The sequence below is a fragment of the Megascapheus bottae genome, chromosome 1 (assembly GCF_031878675.1).
Source record: "Megascapheus bottae isolate mThoBot1 chromosome 1, mThoBot2.hap1, whole genome shotgun sequence".
NCBI lineage: Eukaryota > Metazoa > Chordata > Mammalia > Rodentia > Geomyidae > Megascapheus > Megascapheus bottae.
In genome coordinates this window covers 29959189-29982194 of record NC_143509.1, presented here as the reverse complement: position 1 = coordinate 29982194, position 23006 = coordinate 29959189, and the positions used below count along the sequence as shown (strand labels likewise).

Genomic DNA, 23006 nt, shown 5'->3' with positions numbered 1-23006 from the left:
GAAGTTCAATACATTATTTAAATTCTATTTTCTTAGGTAATTTTACATGAAGAAGTTTATGAACTCTACTGCTACAATACCCCTCCTTCAATTTTCTACCCTTTACCTATGTCTTGATTTTTGTCCATTTAACAGAGCAATTTAGGATGCATCTTGATCTGTGTCATGCCTTCAATATGCCTCTCACCCCTTCTACCCAACCCTTCCCTTATTTTTCCCAATTGGGTGGCAGTTGCAATGAATTCTTTCCTCTATTTTAATGACATTCCACATTCATACTTCTATTCCTCTGTATTTGTTCCACCACCTCCTGCCGGTATTCCTGCTCCTCGTTTTGTTAGACTTTGGGTTTCTCTTTCTATGTAATTATACTACCTGGTCACCTTAGATTCGATTACACTTCAGTTAATTCATTTAGAATTGCTTGGGTCACAAGCATTGTGCTTGTTGCAACATTCATAGGCACGTTCTAGTCTCCATTAAGGAGTGAAATCATGCAATGTGCGCTTCTCTGAGTCTGGCTTACTTCACTTAACATAATCCTCTCCAAGACCTTTCATCTCTTTATGAATGGTTCAATGTCATTGTTTCTAATGGATGAACAAAATTCCCTTGTGTTTATATACCACCATTTCTTGATTAATTCGTCCATTGAGAGGCATCTGGTCTGAGGCTATAATTCAGTTATAGTAAATAAAGGTGGTTGTGGTGGCCGCATTCGTGTATCCTTGTTGATATCTTATTGGATATGTGCCCAGAAAAGGAGTTTCTGGGTCAAAGGGTAGCTTGATCTTTGTGTTTTGGGGATCCCTCCTATAGCTTTCCAGACTGGCTGAACAAATTTACACTCCCACCACAGTGTCATAGATTTTTTCCTTTGGCCACATCCTTGCCAGCATTTATTATTGTTTTCTTGATAGTGACCATTCAAACTGGGGTGAGGCACAATCACTCTGTTGCTTTGACTTGCAGTTCTTTATGGCCAGAAATATTGAACATTTTTTTCATATGTCTATTGGTCATTCTTATTTCTTTGTCTTAGAATTCTGTCTTTAAGTCATCAGTTCATTTATTACTTGGGTTGTTGATTCTTTTCTTTGAGGGACTGACTATTTTGAACTCTGTGTATATTTTGGATAAGAGCCTTACTCTGAAGGATAGCGGATCAAAGTCTCTCTTGTTAACTATACGTTTTGCAATTTAGAAACTTTTATGTCACATTTATCAACATTTTTGATATTTCTGGCTCTGGATATTTCCTCAGAAATTGTTTATCCATTCTCAGAAGCCATAGTATTTCCTCTAGCCTTCCTGTAAAAGTTTCAAGTCTCTGACTTTACAGAGAGGTCTTTGATCCATTTTGAATTGAGGTGGTACAAGAGGGTGTTGGAGAATCAGGGCAGTTTTCTGCACATGGATGTACAATTTGGCCACTGGCATTTGTTGAATCAGCTAACTTATTTTTGGCATTTATTTTTAGGTCTTTATCTGAATATTAGATGGCTAAAGGTCTATGGATTTATTTCCTTGGACCTAGGCCTATTTTGGGGACAGTACATTCTCTTTTCATTACTATGACTCTGTAATAGGATTCTAAGTTTGTTATTGTCATACCTCCAACTCTCTTCCACCTGTTTAGAATTGCATTTACTAGTTCTGGTCTTTTGTAATTCTCTATTAATTTTTAGATGACTTTCTCAACCTCTGAAGAAATTGTTGGGATTTAATGGATAGTGCATTGAATTTATAAATTTCTTTAGGCAGTATTGCTGTTTTCACAATGCTAATTCTTTCTGTCCAAGAGAACAAAGTATCTTTCGAACTTCTTAAGTTTCTTCAATGTCCTGTTTCTTATTTTTTGTAAGTTTTCTATGTAGAGGTCCTTTACCTCTTTGACTAAATCCTAGCCTAAAGAGGCCATTGCAAATGGACTTGCTTTTCTCATTTCAGTCTTGCTCTTCTTATTAATATTAGTATAGGTCGATTTCTTAGCTGACTCTTTTCACACAGTTCTGAATCAACTCTAGTAGCTTTCAGGAGGAGATTTGGGGGCTATTTAGGTACAGGATCACATTATCTTTTTAAAAAATGAATAAATAAAAGAGAGAGAGAGGTTTAAATGTTCCATCCCTACTTAAATCCCCTAAAAGATTTTCCCCTTGCCAACTGCTCTTGCTAGGAATTCGGTACTATGCTGAAGAGAAATGGAGAGTGGACATCCTGATCATGTTGCTGATTTGGGGGGAGATGACTTCAGACTTTCACTATTAAACATAATTCTGGCTTTAGGTTTGACATATACAGCCTTCATTGTATTAGGGATTGGGCCATGGATTATTACCTTCTCCAGAACTTTTATCACAAATCTGCATCTCGTCAAAACATTTTTCTGTGTCTACACACATGATCATGTCATTCTCATGCTTCTGTTGATGAGTTGAAATGTGTTAATTGACTTTTATGCTTAGCATTCCTGGAATGAATGCCATTTGATCCTAGTGCACGATTTTCTCCATTGGTTATTGGGTTCCACTTGCCAGTATTTTGATGAGAAGTGGTGCATCAATGTTCATAAGGGAAATAGTTCCAACATTCTCTTTTTCTCAATATGTCCTTCTCTGTTTGAAGTACCTGCATTACTAGCTTAATAGAAAGAATTTGGTAGTCCTTCCTCCCTTTCTATTTCACAAAAAAAGTTTGAGAAATATTTGATCATAATTCTCCCTGAAAGGTTTTAAAGAGTCTGGCTTTGAAGCCATCAGATCCTGAGCTTCCCTGGAAGAGACGTCTGTTATTGCCAGTTTGATGTCATTGTTTGTGCTCCGTCCAATTAGTTGATTTATGCCACCCTGACTCAGTTTGGGTCTTTTTATCTTCTCAAGTAATATACTCTTCTCTGTCAGATTAGCATATCATATTTGTTGCCACAGATGCTTATGAAGTATTCCCTTTTAATATTCTTGAGTTTTGCTTGAGTCTATGGTTATTATTCGCATTTCATATGGAAGTTTATTGATTTGGGTGGCTGCCTTTTTTTCTTAGTTAACTTTTCTAAGGGCCTACCTTTTTTTTTTCAAAACTGACCTTTTCATTTTGCAGATTCTCTGGATGGTTTTTGTTTTAGTCTCTAATTCTTTTAATTTTGCTCTAATTTAAATAATTTCTATCTGTTTCCTGGCTTTTGTGTGTCTTATTGCTCTTTTTCTAAAATCTTGAGGTGCATCAATAGGGCATTGATTTGAGATTGTTCTAATTTGTTGATAGAAGCACTTATTGATATAAATTTCCCTCTGCCTTTGCTGCATCCCAAAGGAGTAGGCACTTGTGTCTTCATTTATGTTGAATGATAGAAGCAAATAAAATTCCTTTTTATTCTCCTCAATGACCCACTAATTGCTCAGCAAAGAAGCATTCTGTTTCCATGAGATTGAGTATATTTGTGATGATTTATATTGTTTAACTCTACTATTGTTGCAGTGAGATTTGACCAGATACAGGGTACACATACATGTTTATTTTTCTGGTTCCTTAGTGGTAATATCTTTAGGTCCAAAGGACTTACTTTAGTGCTTTTTGTAGTGAAGAGCTGGTGGAGATATACTCTATTAACTGTGCTTTTCTGGAACATCTCTTTCCCTCCTTCACTTCTAAAGACTACCTTTGCTAGGTACAAAACTCTTGTTTGAAATTTTGCATAATATTTATCCTCAGAAATGGAAAGATCTTCTGCCCTGGTCTCCTGATTGCCATGAACTCTACTAAGGAGTCAGGTGTTAGAAATAAATGGGACACCCATGTGTTGTCGGTTCCATTTTTCCTCTACTCAACAGAATCATCTCTCTATATATTTCACTTATGAAAGCTCAATCATGACAGCTTTGGGTACAGGTCAGAGTCAAAATATGATTCATCTTTCTTCATCAGGTATCTTACATTATATCCTTTACATAAAGAAGTTAAATTCTATCATTATTTATTAGAACAAGCATTTTATTTTTATTTACTTTTTATTAACAAATTTATTAATATAGATTTTTACATCATATATCTTTTATTGTTTTTGTTGGTTTTGTTTGTTTTTCATGTACTTTTATTGTAATTAATAGAAGGGTTCCATTATATTCACCAAATAGAAGGTGCATGACTTCATATAGATTGATACCCTTTCTCATGTCTTGGTCCACATTTCCCTCCCCCTACCCCCCCATCTTGTTTTCCTCCCTTCCCTATCCAACCTCAAATAGCCAAATATGTGTATATATATATATACATATATATATATAATAAATCAGGTAACCAGGTGAAATACTGTAACAATATGAGATAACCAGGGGACAGCAAAAGAGATGAGACATAGCATAGTGCATTAAGGACAAAAATCACTCATTATATGGCTTTTGTTTCTATAGCCTGGAGGTCCCTTCATTTAGGGTAATCCTATATGGCCTTATGTATCTAGGTTTTATTCTATTGTAAATCTCTTCTAGGAGGGCCCAAGGTTTCTACTGATTATGACGAATGAGGGAAATATGGAGCCTATGTTCCTTTGAGTTTGGTTTACTTCACTTAATATGATTGTTTCTAAGTCTTTCCATTTCTTACAAATGGGGCAATGTCATTCTTTCTGACAGCAGCAAAGAATTCCATTGTGTATAAATACCACATCTTGTTGATCCACTCATCAACTGAGAGGCATCTGAGTGGGTTCCATATCTTTGCTATGGTAAATAGTGCTGCAATGAACATCATTGTGCTAGTGGATTTAGTATGCCCTTGTTTCTGGACAATTGGGTAAATGCCAGGTAGTGAAATTGATGGGTTATAGGGGGGATCTATGTTTAGTCTTTTGAGGAACTGCCATACTGCTTTCCATAGTGGTTGAACGAATTTGCACTCCCACCAACAATGTAGTAGTGATCCCTCCTGGTCACATCCCCTCCAGCATCTGTTGTTATTAGATTTCTTGATCCTGGCCATTCTAACTGGAGTGAGGTGGAATCTTAGAGTTGTTTTGATTTGCATTTCTTTTATGGCCAGAAATGTCGAGCATTTCTTCATGTGTCTATAGGCCATTTTTATTTCTTCTTCAGAGAAGACTTTAAGTCTTTGGCCCATCTTTTAATGGGATGGTTATTTTTTTGGAGATTAGTTTTGGAGTGGTTCAATTTTCTCAGCTGTTGATATATTTTAGATATGAGGCCTTTGTCTGTTGTATGGTTAGTGAATAACTTCTCCCACTCTGTAGGTTTCTAGTTAATGTGTTAGCTATGTCCTTTGCCATACAGAAGATCTGCAGTTCAATGCAGTCCTACTTATCCAGACTTTCTCTAATTTGTCAGTGTATCTGCTTTTACCTCGAGGTCTTTGATCCATTTGGAGTTAATCCTGGTGCAGCGTGACAAAGAAGGATCCAACTTTAGTTTTCCGCAGGTGCTTAACCAGTTCTGCCAGCATCAATTGTTGAAGAGGCTGTCTTTCTTCCATTCTATTTTTTGGGCTCCCTTATCAAAGATTAAGTGGCCATAGATCTGTGGGTTAATATCTGGGTCCTCAGTTCTTTCTTTTCATATATTTTTTATTGTAATTAATAGAAGGGTTACACGATATTTGCCAGATACAAGGTGCATTAATTCACATACATTGATCTGGGTCCTCAGTTCTATTCCATTGGTTTGCATGCCTATTCTTGTGCCAATACCAAGCTGTTTCGGTCGCTATAGTTCTGTAATAGAGTCTAAGGTTTGGTATTGAAATTCTCCTGCGCTGTTCTTTCTGCTAAGAATTGTTTTTGTTATACGTAGTCTTTTATTATTCCATATGAAATTGTGGATTCCTCTTCTATTTCTTTAAAGAATGACATTGGGATATTGATGGGCATTGAGTTTAATTTGTAGATAGCTCTTGGCAAGATTGCCATTTTCACGGTGTTAATTCTTCCAATCCAGGAGCATGGGAGGTTTTTCCATTTCCTCAGTTCTGCTTTAATTTCCTTTTTCAGGGTTTAAAAGTTTTCATCAAAAAGGTCCTTTACAAAGGTATCAATGTATGTGAAGTAATGCACCTTCCATCTGGTGAATATAATGTAACCATTCTATTAATTGCAATATATATATATATATATATATGTCCTTTACATTCTTACTTAAGTTAATTCCTAGGTACTTTATTTTCTTTGAAACTATTGCCAAAGGAGTTGCTTTCCTGTTTGTTGCCTCACTCCACTCATTACTGGCATAGAGTAAGGCAGTTGATATTTGAGGGTTAATTTTATACCCTGCTACCTTTCCAAAGTTTTGAATCAGCTCAAGCAGCTTGGGAGTGGAGTCTATAGGGTTCTTTAAATAAGGAATCAAGTCCTCTGCAAAGAGGGAAATTTTCACTCCTCTTGGATCCCTATAGGGATTCCCTTTATGATTGCTTCTTGCCTTATTGCTCTAGCTAGGAATTCTAATACTATGTTAAAGAGGAGTGGAGAGAATGGGCATCTTTGTCTCATTCCTGATATTAGAGGGAATGGCTTTAGGTTTTTGCCATTAAGTATAATGCTAGCTGTGGGTTTGTCATACACAGCCTTTATTGTACTAAGGAATTGTTCCATTGATTCCTAGTTTCTCCAGAGCTTTTAGCACAAAGAGGAGTTGGATCTTGACAAATGCCTCTTATGTATCTATTGAGACAATCATGACTCTTTTCTTCTTCCTGTTGATGTGTTGATTATATTAATTGATTTGCCTATGTTGTACCAGTTTTGCATCCCTGTGATGAATCCTATTTGATCATAGTATATTTTTGTTGAGTTGCTGAAGACAATTAGCCAGTATTTTCTTGAGAAGTTTTGCATTAATATTTATGAAAGAAATGGGTCTTTACTTCACTTTCTTTGATGAATCTCTGTCTGGTTTGGGGATGAGGGTTATACTGGCTTCGTAGAATGAGTTTGGCAAAGAGCCTTCGTTTTCAATTTCGTTGAAGAGCTTGAGGAGTATTTGTGTGAGCTCTGCTTTGAAGATCTTATAGAATTCCGCTGTGAACCCATCTGGTCCTGGGCTTTTCTTGGATGGAAGGTCTGTTATTACTATTTCTATTTCTGTGCTTGAAATATGTCTATTTAGTTGGATTAGGTCTTCTTGGTTCAGTGTAGGTATGTTAATATTGGCTATAAATTCATCCATTTCTTCTAGATTCTTAAATTTGTTGGCATAAAGGTTTGAAAAGTATTCCCTCATGATGCTCTGGATCTTGGTAATTTCTATTGTGATATTACCATTCTCATCTGTGATTTTGTTTATTTGGGTGTGCTCCCTTCTTTTTTTGGTAAGATTTGCTAAGGGTCTGTCAATTTTGTTAATTTTTTCAAAGAACCAACTCCGTGTTTTATTGATTATTTCTATAGTTTTTTTGGATTCCAAATCAGTTAATTCTGCTTTGATTTTAATAATTTAGCTTCCTTCTACTGGGATTAGGGTTGGTTTGTTGCTCTTTTTCCAAAAGCTTGGGGTACGACATTAAATTGTTGGTTTGCGATTTTTCCAATTTTTTATTGTAGGCACTCAGAGCTATAAATTTTCCTCTGAGTACTGCCTTTGCCATGTCCCAAGGGAGCTGGTATTTTGTGTGCTCCTTTTTGTTAAATTTCATAAACTCTTGTATTTCTGTTTTGATCTCCTCGATGACCCATTGGTGATTCAACAATGTGTTGTTCAATCTCCATGAGTTGTAGGGTTTTGTTAGTGGTGATTGGTGTTCAGTTCCAATTTGATGCCTTTGTGGTCTGAGAGAATGCAGGGAATAATTTTAGTGTTTCTGAATCTGCACAGGTTTACTTTATGCCCTAAAATGTGGTCTATTTTGGAAAATGTTCCATGTGTTGCTGAAAAAAACATATATTGTGATGTGCTGGGTGAAATAATTAGCAGAAGTTTGTTATAACTAGTTGGTCTAAACAGTTGTTCAGTTCTAAAATTTCTCTGTTGAGTTTTTGCCTGGTTGATCTGTATATAGGTGAGAGTGGTGTGTTCAAGTCTCCTGCAATCACTGTGTTTCGATCTATGTGTGGTTTTAGTGAAAGTAAAGTTCGGTTAATTAAATTTCAGTCTCTGGGATTAGGTATGTAGATATTTAGGATGGTTATGTCCTCCTGGAAGAGAGAGCCCATTATTAATATGTAATATCCTTCTTTGTCTTTTCTCACTAATTTTAGTTTGAAGTCTATTGTACCTGATGTGAGGATGGCAACTCTAGCCTGTTTATGGGGGCTGTCATGTTGATAAACTTTATTCCAACCTCTCACTTTCAAAAACTGTCTTTTGGGGCAAGATATGTCTCTTGAAGACAGCAGAACGATGGATCTTGCTTTTTGATCCAACTAGACAGTCTATGCTGTTTTTTGGAGAGTTAAGTCCATTGATAATGAGAATTAGGATTGAAAAATATTTACTAGTTCCTGCCATTTTTAAAAGATTTTATTAGGGCCTGTGGCTTGACAGTTCTTGCAGTACTTAGCTGGTATGACTTTTAGATGTCATTTCTTTGTACGTATCATTTGTGTTGGTTTTTCAATGTGTAGAATTTTCTGTAATGCTGGTTTGGTTGCTACATATTGTTGCCACTTGTTCTTGGAATGGAAGGTTTTTATTTTTCCCTCAGTTATGAATGAGAGCTTAGCTGGGCACAGTATTCTTGGTTGGTAGTTATTTGTCTTAAGGGCATGACATATATCCTTCGAATCTCTTCTTGCTTGCATGATCTGTGCTGAGAAATTGGTTATTCTCATTGATTTTCCTTTGTAGGTGATTGTTCTCTTCTCCCTGGCTGCTTTTAGGATCCTTTCTTTGGTCGCTATTGATCCTGTACAGATTATAATGTGGTGGTGGGATGTCCTTTTCTGGTCAGGTCTGTTTGGGGTTCTAAAAGCTTCTTGTATCTGGATGGGCCTGCCCTTCTGGCTATTTGGGAAGTTCTCTGAGATGATTCCCTGAAGTATATTTCCATTATCATTGACAGCTTTCTCCAGGCCTTCTTCAATACCAATTAGCCTTAAGTTAGGTTTCCTAATTGTATTTTGGACCTCCTCTAGCGTTCTCTCCTATTTCCTTCATTTGGTTTAACTCATTGTCTGTTCTTTCTCCAAAACAGCTAGATTACCTTCAACCCTGGAAATTCTCTCTTCTGCATAGTCTAACCTGCTATCAAAGCTTTCTACTTTATTCTTCCTCTCCCTTCCTTCTAATTGCTCATTTTTGATGCCTTGCATCTCTTGTTTTAGATCATGTATGGACTTCTTTAACTCCTTGATTTCCATTTGAGTGGTTAGGTCAACAGCTTTACTATCCTTGGAGATTTGTTGGAGTTCTGTCAGCTTTTTGGTTGTGGATTCTATGAATTCACCCATTTCTCTTTGTAAATCCTTTATTATGGCCTCCTATAAGGCTTCATCACGTTCACATATCACCTTCTTTATGGTTTCATCTCATTTAGATATGGCTTCCTCATGTATCTCTTTCTATGTGTTTTCAAACTTTTCATTAATCATGTTTATCAATTGCATTTGTATAGCATTTAGAGGACTCTCCTCTAGTTTTGCTATTGACTATTCCATGGCCTGTTTATATTGGGTGGGAGATGTTATTCCTTGATTTGCCATTTTTCTTGAGTTTCTTGTTCTGCCCATTTGAAAATGGAAGCAAGATTAATACTGCACAAGATTACAGTTTTTAAGATATAACCAACCTAGAGATGTCGCCGAGGTGGAGGAATGGGGTTAGAGGGAGCATCATATCCACGGAAGTCCCTGAGGCAGCCTCGGCGGAGGAGCAGAAGGAAATGGAAGATAAAGTGACTAGACCAGAGAAAGCTGAAGAAGCAAAATTAAAAGCAAGATATCCTCACCTGGGACAAAAGCCTGGAGGTTCAGATTTTTTAATGAAACGATTGCAGAAAGGGCAAAAATATTTTGATTCTGGAGATTACAACATGGCTAGAGCAAAGATGAAAAACAAGCAACTGCCCACTGCAGCCCTGGACAAGACAGAGGTCACTAGGGACCACATTCCCACTCCACAGGACCTTCCTCAGCGGAAACCTTCCCTCATCGCTAGCAAGCTGGCTGGCTGATTAAAAGAGCTGAACTGCATGAATCTTCTAGTTCCCATTCTTTCTCCTTAATATGTTACTTGCCCACTTCTGTTTCCTTTTATTCACTAAGTCTTTTGAGACTGACAGCTTTGCAGGTAGCGGTAGTGTGTGCTGCTATTGTAAGGGACTATTCCTGTGTAGAGGTTTTGATTAGCTTAACAGTGCACTGATGAAAAAGACATGTTAGAGCAATATAAGTAATCTACTTGAAAATAATTGTATATATTACCTAACATCTAATACAGGACTGGTTCCAACAAGTAACAAAGCAAGTTGTACCATTTTAGTGTTCTGGCTTTCTTTCTTCATCTTAATTATTGCTTCGTACACTAACTACTGTTTAATATGACCTCTGTTGTGTTGATTTCTTTTGTATTTTCCTCCTGGATTTTGTAAAATGGAAGTTTAAGACCACAAGTTGGAAGAAAAGTCACATAACTCAAACACAAATTGACGGGGCTCCAGTTAATTGGAATAATTATGCTTAAACTTGAATGGCCTTCACCCTATCTCAGCGTTCACAGTAGACGCTCCCTTGGGCAATATTTGCCCATTCCAGTGTAACTTTTGTGGCTTCAGTGCTTGGTGAAGCTTGTCCCTGGTTTTGTGGTGTTACAACCCTTTCATTGTGGAAGATGTGAATGAAGCGCGCATGTGCAGTGACTGTTGCATTCACTTTTGTGCCATTTTTGTAAATACAATAGTTTTACACAACCTTTAAAAAAAAGATATAACCAACCTAGAGCTCTTTTGCTGGCTAGGCAAGAGATCTTCACAATTTTAGGTTGGTATTATCACTCTCTCTCTCTCTCTTTTTGTGCACATACAGGCAAATCCAATACCACCACCTATCACCATTTTATGACCAAAAAAATAAACCCCTCAATCCACTCTCTATTGTATTTAAGTCCCTCTGGACCTACAGTATAATTGAACACCTAGATATACAGTATTGCTCAACAACCACCAACTATAGATCTATGCATTATAAAAGTTGGAGGATGAACAGAGGACCAGAGATAGAAAAATAGTATGAAAGACAAGAGGGAAGGTAAGAAAAGAGTAATGTAGGAGTGTAAGATTAATATAGTAATGAAGAAAAGGAATAGCATAAAGATAACTGACCTAAGGTGATAGAAAGGTAAAATAGTTGAGTACAAAATTTAGAAAAAATAAGATAAAACTTATGAAAATAAGAGTAATAAGAAGAATATATAGAGAAAAGAGGAAGGTATACCTAGGAGAGTTCACTGATAAAAATTTTAAAAAGTAAAAATAAAAAAAAGAAAAAGAAAAAAGGTGGGGGAAGATCCCACACAATTTTGAGTTCTTAGCCAAGAAATACTAGGGTTAAGAACCAACAGATTAAAAAGCAGGTGACTATATCGATATAAATATCATTTGTATCCAGTCTGTACCCAGTGCTGTCACCATGTTTCCAGGAATGACCACAATGTCAGAAGGAAAGCGGGGGGAAAAAAAGGAAAGAATCATAACATTAAAAAAAAAAGGTGCAGGTAAAAATGGCCAAAAAAAAAGAAACACAAAAATGCTAATGAAAAAGGGTAGAAAAAAAAGAGAAAAAAGAAGAAGAAAAAAAAGGAAACGTTATTCTTCAGTTTGTTTTTTGGGATGCGGAGGACAGGCTAGGAAACTTGTGTCTCCACTAAATTTAGGATCCAAACCCTTCAAAAAGTCTTTTTCTCTTGTGATTTGGCTTTGAGTTTTTTCTGAACAGTTTGCTTGATTGGGCAGAAAAAAAAAAAAGCTGGAGGAGTCACAAGCAGCTTTGTTTACCAGGAGCACGGACCCGCCTGGGGGGGGGGGACTTCCACTAGGGCAGCCAAGCTGCCTCTGGGAAAACCTTTGCCCTTTTGATTGATGGCACTGCCAGCACCACTTCTCAGGCTCCACCAAGTCTTTGCCAGCAGTCAAGATGGTGCTGCTCTCGGCTGGTTGGGGAGGGGATTCCTTCCCAATGCCGTTCTGAGAGCAGAAGTGGAAGCTTCTCCATGGAGGTACTCACAAATTGTTGGTTCCATGAAGCTGGCAGGCCCATGCCTCAGCCGGGTGATGGTTCTGGGCTTGCTCATGCTCTGTGTGGCTCTGTCTGGAGCCTGGAGCCAGCAGGTCTGTACTGCCGAGAAGCAATGTCTGCTTAGGTTCAGGAGGGAGGCTTTGTCTCTGTGGTGGCTCCGAGCGGCTGGCTCTGCTCCATGCTGTCTTCTTGCTCCGGTTTTCTGCCTGTTTTCTCTCTGACTGAGATCTCTGTGGTGCTAACACTTACTTAGGCTGGATCTTTGGGTATGAGCTTTCCCCTATGATGCTAGAACTGGCATCTTGGCGAGAGCTCAGAAAGACAAACTCACACTGAACCGCCGCCGTCTTCCGCCGATCCTAGAACAAGCATTTTAAATTTTTGACATTCTCTACCATTTCCTGAATTGGTCATATACTAATATTTGTTTTTTAATACTATAGTAACCTTTTGTAAAATATATTTTATTGTACTTAATAGAAGTGTTACATTGTATTAATCAGATAGAAGGTGCATTACTTCACTAATATTGCTACCCTTCCCCATGTTTTTGTCCCCATTTTCCTCTCCCCACCTCCTCACCTCATCTAGTTTTCCCCCCTTCCCTATCCTATTTCAAATAAACAAATAAACACATATATATATATCAGATAACAAAGTAAGATATTGTAACAATATGAGATAACCAAGGGACAACAAAAGAGATGAAGAATAATATAGTACATTAGGAACAACAGTCACACCATATATGTCTCTTGTTTCTATATCCTGGAGGTCCTTTTATTTAGCCTCAACTGTACTAACCTTTTGACAAATCTTTTCTTCACACATCTTCACACTTGCTTCCAGTTTACTCCTCTATAATTGAATGTTCAATCAGCCTTTCCTTAAGCTCACTATTTTCTTCAGTTTTGAAGATATCACTCACATGATAGGATTCCATGGTGGTAATTTCTCAAATGCCTACATTATATGTTGAACATTTGTATTTCCATCATGTCTTCATTGTTACATTTTTTAAATGTGGATTGATTTCTTTATATTAATTTCTTTAGAATGCTCTTACACACATACAATCACATTTGCACAACCTTGATAGAAAGAAATTAAGAGAGAAAGCAAGCAAGCAAGCAAGAAAGCAAGAAAGAAAAACATAAAGAAAGAAGGAAGGAAGGAAGGAAGGAAGGAAGGAAGGAAGGAAGGAAGGAAGGAAGGAAGGAAGGAAGGAAGGAAAGAAACAAAGAAAGAAAGAAAGAAAGAAAGAAAGAAAGAAAGAAAGAAAGAAAGAAAGAAAGAAAGGTACTTTGATCATCTTTAATCCCTACTATTTGTTGTTTTTCGGTGTCTAACTAAAATATATTGGGAAGAAAGTAGTTGTCACTACTCTTTACCATGTTGACATGGGCACTGAGATTCCAGTGTGTAGCTTGCTCACAATGCTTTCTTCATTTTCCAAGTTAGAGGCTCCCTTTCCATAATGAGGTCCTTTGACTTGGATGCATCCCGGTAGTTTTGTTACAGAAATATGAGTAACAGTCTGGAACTGGTGGTTGACCTCTTCTTCTAGTTGATATTGCTATAACAGTTGTTCAAGATGTTGGGTCTTTGAGCAGATCTTGCTACAGAATCTCCCTCACATGAAATTTTGTTTCTGAAAGTTGTTCTTAAGTCGAACACTGGTTACTTAGCCTGATTTGCCAAATTATACATAAGACATACTTGTTGACTTAAAATGAAGGATTTGTTTTTCCACAGGTCAAGCTACTTTTCCTAAGATAAAGGTACCGGTATGTTGGATATCTTCTGAAATCCTAGTCAATATTTAATGGACAATGGCTTTTTATTTGGTGCTTGTAGTAAGGAAAAGCAAGCTCTCTCTCAGCTTAAATAAGTTTCTGAATCTCATTCAAGACATATGTAGGGTCTGTACCTGATCCTATATACCAGTATAATACACTACACTCTCATTCCATCCCAAATGAGGGGAATGTTCTAGCGTATTCATTGGCAAAGAAGCAAATATTTATCAAAGTCATGAGTTTTGAAATGCTCCTCCTCAGTATCTGCGTTCATTATGCAGGTTTATCTTCAAGAACTATCAGTTGGTTTTGGCCTTGGCTTTTGCTGTTGAGGAGATCAACAAAAACCCTGATCTTTTACATAACTTGACTCTGGGATTTGATGTCTATGGTGTTCACTTTGGAGCTTGGACAGTATTAAAGAATCCCTTCATTTGGCTCTTTGGGAAGTACACATTCCCAAACTACTCCTGTATGAGAGACAGAAAGTCTATAGCAGCACTTACAGGCTCATTAGGAATAACATCTGCTGAGATTGGAACAGTGACGGAACTCTACAGATTTCCACAGGTGAACATGGGATGGGTGGATGGATATAAATAAATATCACATTTGATGCCATTTTGTGTGTTAGAATGATAGGAAAAGAATGGATTTATGAACCTATAAAATTTTGTGATATCAACAAGCAAGTACTCAAACATATTGGGATCTGTATATTACTACTATCTATAAAACAGGATGGAAAAATTACTCAGGCAAAGGGATTATTTCTTGTTTCAAACTTTATCAGAAAAATTTTTCGACACAAATATAGCAATAGAAAATGACTTTCAAATCTGTAGATATGTTGAGCATGGTACAGGTGGCACACCGGGGCAATCTTAGTTACTCATGAATCTTATCTCCAATTAAATAGCAGAAGGCAAGAAGAGAATGTCTAGCTGAAAGGGTAGAACACCATTCTTGATGGAAAAAGCCAAGCAAGTGTATGAGGACCTGAGTTGTATACATGTATAGGAATGCAGATGCATACACACACATACACACATGAATACAAATATTATTTTGCATACGGTAACATACATGTGGTAGAACTTCATAGAGCCCCGTTACTGATCTACAGACATTCCTCAAAAATGTACACCACAAAGCTGAAGCATACCTGAAAAGGGTAGATGTTAAGGGAAAATTTCAGAGGAACAAGGAATGGATGCATGGGAAAAACAGCATAAAAGTCAATGTACATATGTGAAAAATTGAATTAGGAAACTCAGGGAGTGGGTGAGGTTGATGTACATGGGAGGAGTTGATGCAACAATGCAAAAGATCAAGAGGCAGTTTAGGAATAAGTTGATATATTTTACACAACTTTTAAAAATGAATTCAATGTTTTTAAAAACAGAATAAAAATTACCTCCCAGGTATTTCAACTGGTTCATAATACTACAAGACTGAGACTGTGATGGATGGCAATCTTTTCATTTATAAAGCATACAATTTTCTTTCCCTTTAGCTCACCTTTGGGCCTTTTGATGATGCCCTGAGTGACCATGAGAAGTTTCCTGCTCTCTATCAGATGTCCAAGAAGGACACATCAATAGCTGCCGCCATGGTCTCCTTACTGCTTCACTTCAGCTGGAACTGGGTGGGGCTGCTGACCTCACAAGATGAGAATGGTTTGTGGATTCTTTCTGAACTGAAAGAAGAGATGATCAAGAACAGAGTTTGTGTGGCCTATGAGCTTCTGATCTTAACCCAAGGCTTGTCACAAATATACAGATTAATGGCAGTATATAATGAAATAAATAAATCTTCAGCAAATGTTCTGATCATATACGGTGATAATGAGTCCCTACTATCTTTAATGATATGTATTGAGCAACTTTTAATAAAAGGCAAAGTTTGTATCATGAACTCACCATGGGGTTTAACCATAAGAAAGAGATATTTCATGCTAGGCTCATTGCATGTGCCTCTCATTTTTTCCCACCATCATGCAGATGTTTCTGGATTCACAGATTTTGTCAAGGCAGCTAACCCTTCCAAATACCCTGAAGACTTTTTCCTTGCCAAGCTGTGGTTTCTCTCTTTTAATTGTTCAGCTTCTGAGTCTGAATGTGTGACATGGGACAATTGTCCTCATGACGCCTCCTTGGATTTGTTGCCGACGTACATGTTTGACATGACCATGTCTGCAGACAGTTACACTATCTACAACATTGTGTATGCAGTGGCCCAGGCTCTCCATGAGATGCTTCTTCACCAAACAGAAATTCAAACAATTGGAAATCGAGAAGGAACAGTGTCTTTTGCTGCACAGGTAATTTGTCTATGTTACAAGGCACACCAATATGAGCAAAGAAACAGCCTAGATTGCGTCTCATGTGGTGAAATTAAATATTTGAGATATTTTTCCACATCCCAGGAAATTATCTTGTTTAAATATCTGTGACGTACTGTGTGTGTGTGTGTGTGTGTGTGTGTGTGTGTGTGTGTGTGTGTGATTATTTCCTCTCCTATGAAGTAAATGGCTTCTACAAAGGATAAAATGTATTCTATATCTGTATCAATTTCCCTTTATTTTGCTGGTCCTTGGGTGAGAAGTTATGCCCTGGGTGCTGTCTCTGGGACTCTTTGTGCTCAGGACTCTATCCCTTGAGTCACAGTACTACCTCTGACTTTTTCTCAGTACTTTACACAGATAATGTGTACCTGGGCAGTTTGAACTGCAACTCTCATATCTCAACCTCCTGAAAACCTAGGACTAGAAGTGTGAGTCAGCCACACACAGGTTTTAAATTTGTTTACTTACAAATATTGTCTACATAGTCATAACTAATGTTTTCAAAACTGTAAATTCAGCTTTTCCTTAGATGTCTGGTCAGTACTAGCAAAGGATGACCTGTGGAACAGCATTATACATACTTTTCATGTCATCCAGTTGCATTCAACTTTGGTATTAACAATTTAGCAGTATCACTTTAGTAGTGGTTGTGACAATCTGTAGCTGGGACTGGTTTCTCTTCAAAGAAAGCCTTACATACCCTTTATGATTGACAAGAATTCAGAGAGATATGTCCATATATTTCCTTCTGGAATACTGGTATCTGAGTAATCCTTGAATTCTAAATCAGAAATTAAGTGCAATCAGAAGACTTTCTTAGTTTAGATTTTATGTGCTAATTTTGTAATGTTCTTTATCATGATGTTTTTCTCTCTATTAGCTGCACCCTTTCCTGAAGACCATCCAATTTTACAATCCTGTAGGAGATCAAGTGATTTTGGATGAGAAAAGGAAATTAGAGCCAGAATATGATATTTTTAACATCTGGAATTTTCCAGAAGGTCTTGAACATGTAGTGAAAGTAGGAATGTTTTCTCCATATGCTCTGCATGGTAATCAACTGTCTTTATCTGAAGATATATTAGAGTGGGCCATCGGAACCACAGAGGTGAGTTGATCTAATCATAATGATTTTAGACAAACATCTACCCTTAAATTTAAACTTGGCTGAGTCCCAGCAACTTTCTCCTATCTCCCTAGTTACTCAGAGAGGTGAGAGCTGCATAGCATTGTTTAAGGCTAGGCAAAACAGAGAAGTGTACTAGTCTGTCTCTCTTTTCTTTTCCTGGTGGTGGGGCTTGAACTCTGGGCCTGGGCACTGTCCCTGAACTCTTCAGCTCAAGGCTACCACCCTATTCCTTGAACCACAGCACCACTTCCAGTTTACTAGTCATTAATTGGAGATAAGAATCTCGCGTACTTTATTGCCCAGGCTGGTTCTGAACCACGATCCTCAGTCTCAGACACCAAAGTAGCTAGGATTGCAGGCATGAGCTACTGGGCCCTGCAAGTGTGTAAGTCTCTTATCTCCAATGAATCAACAAAATTATCTGGAAGTAGAGTTGTGACTCAAGCAGTAGAGTGCTAACTTTAAGGGGAAAAAAAAAGCTGAAGTCCACTACCCAGACATTGAAGTTCAACTCCAGAATTAGCAATGAAAAATTAAATGTATTGCTAAATACTGATTTAGAGTATTGCCATAAAATATTAATTACATCTTTCCAGGAGGTTTCCTACACTGTGATCAAGTACCCAAGGATCCCTTTAGGTGCTTGAAAGGTTTACTTTGTTCCCTTCTATGCTTAGTTGACTCTGACTTAGGCACCTTCGGGGACAGGAAACATGAAAGGCAGATCAGAGAAGGTGCTCACTTCATGGCCACTGGAAAACTAAGAGGAAGATATAATGGGTCTGGGGGGGTCTCAAAATGCTATGAAAAGGACAAATTCCCCCTTGCTCTTCTCCATTTCACAGATGAGTTGTGAAGACAGATAATGACAGGAGTACAAGAAAATCCCAGAGGGCTTTGCACTAGGACTTATTTCCTCACCATTAGTTTCCACCTTTTAAAATGACCACACTGTTCAATATTTCAATAGGCTAAAAATCAAGGTTGTAATACATAAGCCTATGGTAATTGTGGGATATGTAATCTATAACAGAATTCAATTAATGACTGCACCTACCTACATAAAAACATTAAGTTTACTAATCCAATTCTTTCTAACATTAGATCTTTGGAATGTTAGCTCTGTAATCCTGCACAGTTACTGACAAACCCCGATTTTCCCCAGACTCCTCACTCTGTCTGCAGTGAGAGTTGTGGTCTTGGATTCAGGAAATCTCCTCAGGAGGGAAAGGCTGCCTGTTGCTTTGATTGTACCCCTTGCCCACGAAATGAGATTGCTAATGAGACAGGTAAATCCACAGCTTATGAAAAAATGATGCATTTCTCCCTAGTTTTCCTCAGTCCAACCAAGTCAATGCAAAATTTGTACATTATGATTGCACAGCCTCTTTTCTTTCTCTCTGTTAATAATTCAATATTGATAAGTGGTTCTATTGCTATTTGAAATATGATACAACATTATCTTGAATTACATATTTTAGTAATATTTTCTAGTCTGTTGCAGGAAAACTTATGTCCAGAAATGCTTCTTATTTCTAATGGGTAAGAAAAGTGTAAAGTTAAACATAAAATGAAACCAAGATCTTATAAGGACAGTGTTCATATTAAAAGTAACATTGTCTATATACAAAATGTGTATCTTTTTAATTCTTTATTTAATATTGTCAGAGTGATATAGGAAGTGATTATAGGTACATTGGTCAAGTAGTAAGTACATTACTTCTTTTTTATTGTCGGAATAATGCATAAGGGGGTTACAGTTACATTCATCAAGTAGTAGATGCATTACTTCTCATGCTTTTGGCCCCATATCTCTCCCCTCAACCTCTCCCAATCATCTTATTTTCCAATACTCCCCTTTCCTATTTCAAATAAACAAATAAATGTCTATACAATATGCCAGGTAACAAAGTCAGATACAGTAACAATATGAGATTAACCATAATGGCAAAAAAGAGAAGAGAAATAACATAGTACATTAAGAACAACAATTACACAAAATAAATCTCTTGCTTCCATGTCCTAGAGTCCATTCATTAAGACTCATCCTATATGACCTGATATATCTAGGTTTTAAGCTGTTGTAATCACCTGCTAGGAGAGTCCTAGATGTGTACTAATTATTACAAATGAGGGAAACCATTGAGCCTATGTTCCTTTGAGTCTGGCTTACTTCACTTAATAGGATTTTTTCCCAAGTCTTTCCATTTCCTTACAAATGGGGTGATGTCGTTCTTTCTGATGGCAGCATAAAATTCCACTGTGTATAAATACCACATTTTGTTGATCCAATCATCTTCTGAGGGGCATCTGGGTTTGTTCCAAATCTTAGCTATGCTGCAATGAACATCATTGTGCTAGTAAATTCAGTATGTCCTTGTTTCTGTACATTTGGTCAAACGCCAAGGAGTGGCATTGCTGGGTCATAGGAGAGATCTATGTTTAGTTTTTTGAGGAACTGCCATACTGCTTTCCATACTAGTTGAACGAGTTTCCACTCCACCAACAGTGTAAATGGGGATCAAGACATGTGAAACGGTATCAATGTATGTGAATTAATGTACCTTCTATCTGGCATATATCATGTAACCCTTCTATTAATTACAGTAAAAAATATATGAAAAAATAAATATTATTAATTACCAGATTCATTATTAAACAAATTTACCTAAATATTTTCTTTACATCATGACATATATAATGCCATCGTTCATTTGAACAAAAGGTTTTGATAGCCATAATAAAGAAAAATCTAAATGAATGACAAAAACAAACTTTTTTGTTATATGTCTATGGATATCTAATACTTGTCAACGTATACTACATATTTTGTGTCAATATAACAATAAGGAAAAAAAAAACAGTGTAGTAGGGATCCCTCCTGGCCACATCTCCACCAGCATCTGTAGTTATTAGATTTCTTGATCATGGCCATTCTAACTGGAGTGAGGTGGAATCTCAAAGTTGTTTTGACTTGCATTTCTTTTATGGCCAGAGATGTGGAGCATTTCTTCATGTGTCTATAGGCCATTTTTGTTTCTTCTTCAGAGAGGTCTCTTGTCAAGTCTTTTGTGTTTCTAGGCATACATTAAGAAACTTTAAACCGGGGCCAAGGATCCCTAATGTATCTCCTATTCCTTCTTGTAAAGTTTTCAGGGTATCAGCTTTTGCCTAAAGGACTTTGATGCATTTGGTATTGATTCTGCTTCATGCCATATAGAAAGTACACAGAAATGTGGATTCAGTTTAAGATGTGGACATGACTTAGAGTGTCCATAAGTGGTTTTTCTGCTTCACGACTTCAGAAAAGAGTTGGGCAGAAAAATGTAATAAGTATGTGCCACAGGGTTAAAATTAATGTTACAGAGACATGTAAGCTGTGTTGTTTAAAGTTTTTAATTAGTTTGCAGAACAGCACAGAGTCCAATCTGTAAAAATGTGTGAGAAAAGTTTGTAGAAAACATTTGTAAGGAGATTATGATGTCTAAAAGGCACATTGGCATTACAAGTAATAGTGAATAAAGGAAAAAAGTAGAACAAAAAACTAGAATAAGGAAGAATATAGAAATAAGAGATATTTAAGGTTTAGAAAAGAAACTAAAATGTATTTATGTTAGTCAATGCTGCCATACTTTCATACATATTTGGGGGGAAAACTCACAATTTTTCTTAATGTACTATGTGCAGTTATTTCTTTATTCTTTTTTTCCCCTTATGGTTAATCAAATGTGGTTACTGTACCTCACTTTGTTAATTAATATAATGTGTATCAATTATTTTTTTATTTGAAATAGGAAAGTAAAGTGGGAAAACAAGATGATTAGGGGGAAAGAAAGGAAGACAAAAACATAAGAAGGAATATAAATATTCAAGAACTAATGTACCCACTACCTGGCAAATGTAAACATAATCCCTCTATGTATGCCCACAAAAATAAAACTACAATGAAAAATAAATAAAAATAAATTAAGTACAAAAGAAAAATAAGTTCACAATATTGGTTAATGGTAGATTATACTTCTCACAGATATGGACCACTGTGTGAATTGTCCAGATCATCAGTATGCCAACACGCAGAGGGACGAGTGCCTCCTGAGAGCACAAAGTTTCCTGGCTTTTGGAGATCCCTTGGGCATGGCTCTGGCCTGCATGGCTCTTTGCTTCTCTATGCTCACTGCTGCTGTGCTGGGATTATTTGTGAAACACCAAGACACTGCCATTGTCAAGGCCAATAACCGGGCTCTCAGCTACATCCTGCTCATCTCCCTCATCTTCTGTTTCCTCTGTTCCTTGCTCTTTATCGGCCGTCCCAACACACTCACCTGCATCCTGCAGCAGATCACATTTGGAGTTGTGTTCACGGTGGCTGTCTCCACAGTGTTGGCCAAAACGGTGACTGTGGTCCTGGCCTTCAAGGCCACTTGTCCAGGGAGAAGGATGAGGTGGCTGCTAGTGTCTGGGGCTCCTAACCTCCTCATCCCCATCTGCACCCTCATCCAGGTGAGTCTGTGTGGCCTCTGGCTGGGAAGCTCTCCTCCCTTTGTGGACACAGATGCACACTCTGAACATGGCCACATCATCATCCTGTGCAACAAGGGCTCCCTCACTGCCTTCTACTGTGTCCTGGGCTACCTGGGCTCCCTGGCCCTGGCCAGCTTCACGGTGGCTTTTCTGGCCAGGAACCTGCCTGACACCTTCAATGAGGCCAAGTTCCTGACCTTCAGCATGCTGGTGTTCTGCAGTGTGTGGCTCACCTTCCTGCCTGTCTACCACAGTGCCAAGGGGAAGGTGATGGTGGCTGTGGAGGTCTTCTCCATCTTGGTCTCTGGGGCAGGCCTCCTGGGATGCATTTTTGCCCCAAAGTGTTACATCATCATGTTAATGCCCAATAAAATGTCTCTGCATGGTTTCAGGGATAAAAGACATAGTAGTAGACATTAGCTTTCTTATGATTGAACTCATATGCTTGATTTGTGTGTAGCATGTGTGGGGCAATTATACAGAATGTTTCCTTTGTCAGTTTGTATTATGGAATATTTATTTCACTGAGTAAGAATCTGTTGTTGTTTTCTAGCAGTTTTAGTTAAATGTGGTGGTGATCACTATTTAATTTCGAATATTTTCATATAGTTTTGATTCCTCCCATTTAACCTGCACTTAATACACTTTTCCTCTCTTTAGTTTTCAGTGTTTTCTTTCTGTATCATTTTTCTAAATATTCAAGTACAACAGCCTCCATTCTGCACACTGCACAGACTTCTAATACATTTCCTTAACATTTTCCTCTTTAGGAAGTTTTACCTTTTAATATGAACCTTTAGGGATAGTTTTGTTCAATACTTCTTTATTTCTAGTCAAAGGTTTGCCTATTGTATTAAACCTGAGGGTTGATTGTGTGGCCTATCTCTATTTGTCAGTCTGGACCTCTCTTTCTCTTTACCACTGTCTGTCTCTCCCTCCTCCTCCTCCCTCTCACTTTGCTTTGCTGATATAGCTCTGTATACTCCATGAATGCTCTTCAATTTAGAATTACAATGTGTAAGATCTTCTGAGTTTCTG

At 37.5% G+C, this 23006-nt stretch overlaps 1 protein-coding gene and 1 pseudogene across 1 annotated transcript; both read left to right on the top strand.

Moving 5' to 3' along the window:
- Positions 1 to 9748: 9748 nt before the first annotated feature.
- Positions 9749 to 10655, top strand: LOC150068770 (cAMP-regulated phosphoprotein 19 pseudogene; annotated as a pseudogene).
- Positions 10656 to 12174: 1519 nt separating this feature from the next.
- Positions 12175 to 22388, top strand: LOC150068769 (vomeronasal type-2 receptor 116-like). Its single transcript, XM_090329063.1, has 6 exons — positions 12175 to 12264; positions 14233 to 14541; positions 15488 to 16294; positions 17199 to 17426; positions 18613 to 18736; positions 21475 to 22388. The coding sequence occupies exons 1-6, from the start codon at positions 12175 to 12177 to the stop codon at positions 22386 to 22388; spliced, it is 2472 nt and encodes an 823-aa protein (XP_090185189.1).
- Positions 22389 to 23006: the final 618 nt, after the last annotated feature.

Excerpts from the sequence above, each read along its gene's own strand:
- LOC150068769 (XM_090329063.1), top strand. The coding sequence starts at position 12,175 with ATGAAGCTGGCAGGCCCATGCCTCAGCCGGGTGATGGTTCTGGGCTTG. Across the intron at positions 12,265-14,232 it reads CTGGAGCCTGGAGCCAGCAG|TATCTGCGTTCATTATGCAG; the intron begins GTCTGTACTGCC and ends GCTCCTCCTCAG. Across the intron at positions 17,427-18,612 it reads GGGCCATCGGAACCACAGAG|ACTCCTCACTCTGTCTGCAG; the intron begins GTGAGTTGATCT and ends GATTTTCCCCAG.